At 44.0% G+C, this 8,212-nt stretch overlaps 2 protein-coding genes across 2 annotated transcripts; both read left to right on the top strand.

Moving 5' to 3' along the window:
* The first annotated feature begins 202 nt into the window (after positions 1-202).
* Positions 203-1,756, top strand: LOC106981766 (platelet basic protein). Its single transcript, XM_015079927.3, has 3 exons — positions 203-446; positions 786-921; positions 1,074-1,756. The coding sequence occupies exons 1-3, from the start codon at positions 260-262 to the stop codon at positions 1,174-1,176; spliced, it is 426 nt and encodes a 141-aa protein (XP_014935413.1). The 5' UTR covers positions 203-259; the 3' UTR covers positions 1,177-1,756.
* Positions 1,757-6,550: 4,794 nt separating this feature from the next.
* On the top strand, positions 6,551-7,583 carry LOC106981777 (platelet factor 4-like). The gene is made up of 3 exons (XM_015079937.3): positions 6,551-6,811; positions 7,113-7,239; positions 7,358-7,583. Exons 1-3 carry the CDS (start codon positions 6,709-6,711, stop codon positions 7,443-7,445), a joined length of 318 nt encoding a protein of 105 aa, XP_014935423.1. The 5' UTR covers positions 6,551-6,708; the 3' UTR covers positions 7,446-7,583.
* Positions 7,584-8,212: the final 629 nt, after the last annotated feature.

Below are 8,212 nucleotides of genomic sequence, written 5' to 3'. Positions count from 1 at the left end.
CCCTATGTGGAAGGTTATATTCGTGTAAAGGATATGGGTACTAAGAATGGGGGAAGGGGGGTGTGGAGAGCACAGTGTGAAGGGAAGTATAAATAAAATTGAGCAGGAACCCCGACCTGCCTGGTGTTTATCTGGGTTGAGCACAACTTGCCCATCCTCCCACATGTATTTCCACACACCATCCCTTCTTCCCTATCTTTTTTCTCCCTGCTGGCCTCGAGGGGCTTGTATAAAAGGCATCGGGAGAGCATGAGACACCATGACCGCAGACTTGGAGGCAGCAATTCGGCCTCGCACCGAGGCCTCCAGGACCGACTCCAGCTTAGTCGTCTCCACCATGGGCCTCAGTCCTACCTCCTCCTGCTCCAGCACCAGCCGGCTTCCGGTCCTACAGGGCTTGCTACTGCTGTCGCTGTTCCTGAGCACGCTGGTTCCCTCTGGGTTAAGTAAGAGAAACTGCGGGAGCGCTGAGAGTGGAGTCCCTGCCTCTCTGCAGCTGTGGCTGCTTCTGCTGCAGCAGGGCCTGGGGGAAAGTCTACACGGTCGCTCCTGGGGCTGGAGAGGCCGTTACACCAGTACCTCCGGGAGGAGAGGGTATGCTTAGTGGGCACTTCACGTGTGCCAAAGCATTCTGCCAGGGTACTTTACTAAAGATCGGACGGTCATAGACGCAGCGACTTTAGGAGAGCGGCACAGTTAACACATAAGGGGCTAAGGAAACAAGCCACTAGATAAGATCTCCGCAAGAATCGGGACCACTAACAGAGTCACGCTTTCTACCCTAGCTAAACGTGCAGACGTGGAGCCGTTCGTTGAACTTCGCTGCCTGTGTATGAAAACCGTCTCTGGCATTCACCCAAGTAACATCCAGAATTTGGAGGTGCTCAGGGCAGGACCCCACTGTGCCAACGTCGAAGTGATGTAAGTCCCTGTTTTTGTACCATTGCCTCATTGGGCATTAGGGAAACTCTTTGCTTCTGTCCCCACCGACGCAGTTTAATCCATCCAGCCCGGTGAATGCCTTCTGAGGGTCAGGCCAGGGCACTCACAGATCATTCCATTCCCTCTTGCAGAGCCACGCTGAAGAACGGGAACAAAGTCTGCCTGGACCCAGAAGCTCCCAAAATCAAGAAAATAGTCCAGAAAATTTTGGAAAGTAGTGGGTCAATGGCTTAATCTGTTCGCTTTGTGTCAAATCTTTCTATCTCCCAAGAAGAGTAGGAGTTTGAAGGTTCGACTTCCTGGAGTTCTTATTTATCCAAAATACCTACTCATATTGTATTGAACTTTGGATATGTGTTCAATTCTGCCTCGAAAAGTCGCATGACATTCTGAGAAGGCTGGTTCATAGATGACAGAGAGAAGATAACAGTAAACAAACTTACTGCCAAAATATAATATATGGTTTGTTCCCTAACTCCTGGCTAAATATGGCACTATGCTTTGCATTCTTTTATTTAAAATTTTCTTTCCAAATACTCATATGCGTGTTAACCTCTCTTGCTCTACTTGAGTGTGAGACTAGCTATACTCATGATGATTAATAGATTCCATAATGGCCATTGTTATTAGGAATCACACAGAGCCCAGAATAGAGCACTTGCTCAATAAATGTTTGTTGATTTATTTAGGGACTTAATAGAGTTTTTCATTGTCTTCGTCTTAGGATACTTTGCCTCCAAGCATTTTTGAAAGGTTTTTCTAGTGTTTATTTCAGCCTTCAAACCCTAAAAAATAATACAGTTGTAGAATGTGAGTCTTGTAAGCTGTGGTCACTTACTTTAAAGTGAATACATTTAATACTATAGAATAAAAAAATATATGATGAACAGCATTAACATTCTCTCTATTAAAAACACTCCAGTATTTTCAATAATAATCCTAATAATAACATAGGTTCTCTATGGCGTTAAATGTTTTAACCTGGAATGTTCATATACATTTGCATTCACATCCTGTCTGCTTACAATTTTTGTGGTGGAATCAACCTTGCGAATACGAAAATAAAAAGTTCACACGTTGGCAGACTTCTAATCATTGTTTTATAAGAAACAGAGCTTTCTTTTTTTTTTTTACATTTTTTTTTTATTTGAATATAGCTGATGGCCAAAGTTGCATTCATTTCGGCAGAGTGACTGACCATCTCTCTCCCTTGTGCTGTGTGCTCCCCAAGTGCTGCTACCCCCCTGACACCGTACAACATCATTACAACACCATCGACTACATTCCCCACACTGTGCTTTTTATCCCCGTGGCCTAGTCATTCCATAACTGGAAGCCTGGACTTCCTATTCCCCTTCACCCATTTTGCCCATTCTCTCCCCGCTCCCTCTGGTTCGTTCTTTCTTTCTTTCTTTCTTTCTTTCTTTCTTTCTTTCTTTCTTTCCTTCAACGTTTATTTATTTTTGAGACAGAGACAGAGCATGAACAGGAGAATCTGAAACGGGCTCCAGGCTCTGAGCTATCAGCACAGAGCCCGACGTGGGGCTCAAAATCACAGACCGTGAGATCATGACCTGAGCCGAAGTCAGACGCTTAACTGACTGAGCCACCCAGGCGCCCCTGGTCATTTATTTCTTAATCCCTTAAATTTATACCCACACTATCCTCACAGAAGTATTAACATGAAATCAAAACTTGTTGTTGCTTTGCAGTCATATATTATTAATTTTAACAGAATTGTTGAGGGAAAAAGCCTTACTAACCCCTCCCTCCTTTTTTTACACTTCATTTATTTCTCAATACAGCACACAAAATCACTAGTTGATGATCTGTGTCAATTTTAGATTTTTTAATTTATTATTATTATTTAAAATTTTTTTTTAAACATTTATTCATTTCCGAGAGAGAGAGAGAGAGCACGAGTGGGATAGGGGCATAAAGAGAGGAAGACACAGAATCTGAAGCAGGATCCAGGCTCTTAGCTGTCAGCATAGAGCCTGATGCAGGGCTCAAACTCACGAGTTGTGAGATTATGACCTGAGCTAAATTTGGACGCTTAACCGACTGAGCCACCCAGGCGCCCCCATTATTATTATTTTTTAAGTTTATTTGTTTATTTTTGAGAGAGAGCAAAAAATAACATGTACGTGCAAGCAGGAGAGGGGCAGAGAGAGAGGGAGAGAGAGAATCCTAAGCAGTCTCCATGCTATCAGCACAGACAGAGTCCGATGCAGGGTTCGATCTCCTCAACCGTGAGATCATGACCTGAGCTGAAATCAAGAGTCAGACGCTTAACCTACTGAGCCACCCACATGCCACTGATGTGTGTCATTCTTAATTTATTATAATAGTGAACATTTTTGGATAAATTTTAATATGCCTGGCATACTAAGTGTTTTGTATGGATGAATTAAATGATTCTCACAAGATAGATATGATCTGGTTAAGAGTTCATCCTCTGTAAAGAGAATAATTGGGTGAATTAGCTCTACCCCTTACTAGCTGTGTAACTTTGGACAGGTTGCATAACCACTCTGTGCCTTAGTTTCTTCATCTCTAAAATGGGATAATAATATTGCCTGTCTGACAACCGATGTGAAAATTAAGAGTTAATAGATTCAAAGGGCTAGAAGCCCCACAAGAACCCCTATATAAATGTTAGCTATTATTTTATTTGTTGTACTATTAGCATTCCCAGTGTTCTACAGAAGAATATTGAAATTCAAAGAGATTAGGAAATTTGCCGCAAGATCAGATAAATAAGTAGGTGACAGAGTGAGTAATTGAAGCTCTGTTCTTCACCACCACACCACATTCCCCGATTCTTCTTTCTCTAATGAAGAGATTATATCCTATATCGCGATGTTATTGGCACACAAAAATAGGACCTGATCACAAGCAGCATACTTTGATGGTTGAAGGAGAAACAAGTTCACCAACCCCAATCTGTAAATGGACTTTGGGGGAACACTCACGTATTAAGCATTTAGTTCACAAATTTTGTATATTAAGATCTACTTTTATTATCTCCTCATCAGTATAGGCTCAGTGCCTTAAAATGTTTCGTCTACAAAATAAATGCACTTATTAAATGGTAGTTAATATATATACACATATATATAAACATATAATAAAGCAGTAAGTGGGGATTGCAATCGTTTTCATTAGTTTTTCTCCAATAATTCACAAGAGCTCAGACATTTCATTCATTTCTCTAGTGGTTTCCTCCTACTACCAACAGGGTCAGCTCCTGAAACATGACACAGGTTTTTTCCACTATGCGATACCTCCTAAGATGCACATGTCTTTCGTTTTTGTGTGCATTAAACTATTTCATGTAATGCAGAGAAAGAATCACTTAATGACATTTACTACTTCCTGTAAACATTGACATCTGGGGGTAAGGTTGTAAAATCCGGTATGCCACCCATTCATATCCCAAACCATCTCTTCTATCCATCCCCTCTGCCACTAACCCTATTTGGGATCTCAAGTTTTAGTGCAATACACTTGTGTAAGTTACAGCACCTTCTGGATCATCCATTTGCATTGGATGCTGGATGTTCAACATATGTAAGTCCCAGAGAATTGTCCTTGAAGAGATCACTGTCTGGTCGGAGGGGCTGACAGGTTGACAAATAATCACAACCTGATGGGACACCTGCAGATATAGAGGTCTGCTCTAACTGTGTGAAGAAACCGACAGAGGAACAAGCCAAAGCCTCAGCAGCATCATTTTCAACATTATCTTCATGAATATAGTACTTTATATTGAGTCCTTACCCATGTTCTAGAACAGTGATATACATTATGACCGCTCACCTCATACAGCTTTGCATGTGGGGAGATAAAACATTAAAAAAAATTTTTAATGTTTATTTTTGAGAGAGAGAGAGAGAGAGAGAGAGACGGAGTGCAAGCGGGGGAGGGACAGAGAGGGAAGGAGACACAGAATCTGAGACACAGCACCCGACTTGGGGCTTGAACCCATAAACCATGAGATCATGACCTGAGCTGAAGTTGGACACTTAACCGACTGAGCCACCCAGGCGCCCCAGAAAACATTTTAAACACTTTCAAACACACACACACACACACACACACTCGCGCACATGCATATGTATCTGCGTGTATAATATCTGTATCAGTGAGAGATCGCAAATGCAGGGATGCTACAAGACACAACAGGGAACACAATTAGCTGTAGCTGTCAGGAAAGGCCTCGCTGAGGAAGTGATGTTAGGTAGACACCAGAAATTTGAATGGGACTTAGCCGAAAGGCAAGTGGTGGGATACTAAGAGAAAGAACATTGTAGGTGGAGGAGGGACATTGCATAGCCCTGCAGAAGCCTGGTCCTCCTGAGCATTCAGAAGTCAGCTAGTTTCCTGCCGTGGGCCACTGACGCCCTTCACTGTTAATCAGTGCGACAGAAAACCTCTGGCTTTGAGATGAGGACATACTTTGCCCTATTTAAGAGCCCAAGTAAAGGCACCTGGATGGCTCAGTCAGTTAAGCACCTGACTCTTGATTTCGATTCAGGTCATGATCTCGATTCAGGTCATGATCTCATAGTTCATGAGTTTGAGCCCTAAATCAGGCTCTGCGCTGACAGCACAGAGCCTGCCTGGGATTCCCTCTCTCTCTCTCTGTGTCCCTCCCCTGCTCTCTTTCTCTTCTCTCTCTCTCTCAAGAAAAATAAACTTAAAACAAAACAAAAAAAAGAGCCCAAGTCATCCTTTTTTCAGGGAAGGGAAGATGGTCCATATTGATCTCTTGACCTTTACTTTGTGGATTTTGTTACCTAGCCTCCACCCCTCTTCCACATCTTTCTACACTCCACTCCCAGAAGCTCTGTGCCCTCCTTAGAACATCACTGATCCAGCCACAGTGCAGCCTGACTTAAACTGGCACTTGTCCAGGTCACAGCAGGCTCTGGGAAATGTGGCCTGGAAACTCTCCTGCTTGACCTCATTTCTGGGCCAAGCCCAACGCAGTAACATGTGGGCACCAAGTTTTTACAGAATGAGTGCATTCCAATATTACTTTCATAATTTTTCTCAGGGTAAGAGGATAGACCAGGGTAACAGACTTTGCTTCCTAGGGGGTGGCTGGTAGGGCAGGGTAGATCCTGTTCGAGAGACGAGGAAACTTCACATTCGGGTGAAATTCAGAGCTGAGTCATCCCAAAGACCAATTCAACTTTTTACGAGCAAGAAAACAATTACGAAGACACACCTTTAACACACACAGCCACAAAGCTCAACTCCGTGGTAATCAGGACACGCTGGCAGAAATAAGCAGTTCTTGAAAAGGCAGTTTGTTGCCAGTTGGGAAAGAAACAGAAACTGTCTAGGGTCTGAAGGCACCACCTGTATAAATGGCAACATAGTGATCACAGAGAACTCTACAATAACACATAACAAAGCCAACAGACAGGTTCAAATACTGGCTCTAACTGCACCCATGTGCACGTACATGAATTTAGATTGAGGGTGTTGCTCCTGCTCCCAGCTCCCAGCCAAAACAGCTGACCCCAGTATTCTTCTTCTTCTTCTTTTTTTTCCTCCTAATCTTGGCTGGCCAGATCTGGCCTAACCCTTCCCAGAAGTGTCTCCACTTGCCCCACCATCCGCCCCAGTTTTCCGGACAGGACAGGGCTGACAGTGGGGATAAAACCGGCCTGGAGAGTCTTAGGAGCCACTGGCCTGCAAAGCCTCGGCCCCAACTGCCCTTGCACTCTCGGCTCCTGCTGGCACCTGCTGGACATGAGGCTTCGAGTGGGTGCCCGCGCCCCCAGGCCCCTGCCCAGCTCGGGGCTCCTGCTCCTGGGACTGCTGCTCTTGCCAGCTGTGGTCGCCCTCCCCAGAGGTAAGAGCTAAAATAAGGCATGGAGGGGACGGGGGCGGACGACAGGCAGTCGGGGAACCCCCAGGGCTGGGGTGGAATTTTTATAATCTTCTGAGCTCTGCCTAGGTGTGCGGGCGCTGTGCCATGAGCTGCCCGGTGCACTTTACCGTCTTGTCAGTAACACTTCTCTCTGAGGGAGGTATGATTTATGGGTGAGGAAATGAAAGCCAAACGCAATGAAAAAAGATCCCTAAGGTAAGTTCGAAGGTTCACTGACTCACCGCTCTGTCCTCCACCGCCTCCCCGCCCCTCCAACCCTCAGGGGACCCAGAAGGAGATGAGCACCTGCGCTGCGTGTGCGTGAAGACCACCTCCGAAGTCCGTCCCAAGCATATCCGCAGCCTGGAGGTGATGGGTGCGACAGTCCACTGCCCCATTCCCCAGATGATGTGAGTCCCATGCACTGGCTTCGGGGCCCTACCCTCTGCCTCCTTTGCCTTAGCCTGTGTTCCTCCACACCCCGCTTCACTACCGTCTAACCCTACGTTCAAATCTTTTCTCTGGCAGAGCTTCTCTGAAGAATGGTAGGAAAATATGCCTGGACCCGAACGCCCCCCTGTATAAGAAAATACTCCGGAAGCTTTTGGAGAGCTAGCTACCAGCTGCCTCACTCTGTACAGTTGCAATGCAGCATGTTTTCTGTTTTATTCATTTTCAAGCTAATGGTGGAAAAATCTCCCGATGTTTTTTCTTTTTATTGCCCTCCAAGTTCTAAATAAATAAAATAAATCGACGTGTGGTGTATTTCTTAATAGAGCAAAGAAATAGTGTTGACTCAATTTCATTTAAAAGAAAATCTCCAGAATTTTAAGCAAAAAATATATTTGAAGGGAAGTTGGGTTTAATAAGGACTGGTTCATTTAGTGTGACACGTTCACTGATATATATTTGCATATTTACGTGATTTTACTTTATTTACATATTAATGTTATAATTAGCTTTGCCAGTAAATATTAATCACACTGAAACGTCACAGGCTTTTTTAAATAAATAAGTAAGAAATAAATAAATAAATAAATAAGGCTCTGCTTTTATGCCCTTAAAATTTATACTCAACCGGGGTGCCTGGGTGGCTCAGTTGGTTGAGCGACCGACTTCGGCTCAGGTCATAATCAAACAGTTTGTGAGTTTGAGCTCCACATCAGGCTCTGTGCTGACAGCTCAGAGCCTGGAGCCTGTTTCGGATTCTGTGTCTCCCTCTCTCTCTGCCCTTCCCCCTCTCATGCTCTGTCTCTCTCTGTCTCAGAAATAAATACACACTAAAAACAAATTGTAAAGATTTATATTCAACTTAAGTATTAGAAAAAATAATACAAATGAAACTAGGATTCTCTACTCCTTAGTGGAAATATATTTATACTT

Source organism: Acinonyx jubatus, chromosome B1, assembly GCF_027475565.1.
Source record: "Acinonyx jubatus isolate Ajub_Pintada_27869175 chromosome B1, VMU_Ajub_asm_v1.0, whole genome shotgun sequence".
Classification (NCBI taxonomy): Eukaryota; Metazoa; Chordata; class Mammalia; order Carnivora; family Felidae; genus Acinonyx; species Acinonyx jubatus.
The sequence above is the reverse complement of the archived record's forward strand: the minus strand, read 5'-3'. Positions and strand labels throughout refer to the sequence as shown.

Excerpts from the sequence above, each read along its gene's own strand:
- LOC106981766 (XM_015079927.3), top strand. The coding sequence starts at position 260 with ATGACCGCAGACTTGGAGGCAGCAATTCGGCCTCGCACCGAGGCCTCC. Across the intron at positions 447-785 it reads GCTGGTTCCCTCTGGGTTAA|CTAAACGTGCAGACGTGGAG; the intron begins GTAAGAGAAACT and ends TTTCTACCCTAG. Across the intron at positions 922-1,073 it reads TGTGCCAACGTCGAAGTGAT|AGCCACGCTGAAGAACGGGA; the intron begins GTAAGTCCCTGT and ends TCCCTCTTGCAG.
- LOC106981777 (XM_015079937.3), top strand. The coding sequence starts at position 6,709 with ATGAGGCTTCGAGTGGGTGCCCGCGCCCCCAGGCCCCTGCCCAGCTCG. Across the intron at positions 6,812-7,112 it reads TGTGGTCGCCCTCCCCAGAG|GGGACCCAGAAGGAGATGAG; the intron begins GTAAGAGCTAAA and ends TCCAACCCTCAG. Across the intron at positions 7,240-7,357 it reads TGCCCCATTCCCCAGATGAT|AGCTTCTCTGAAGAATGGTA; the intron begins GTGAGTCCCATG and ends TTTCTCTGGCAG.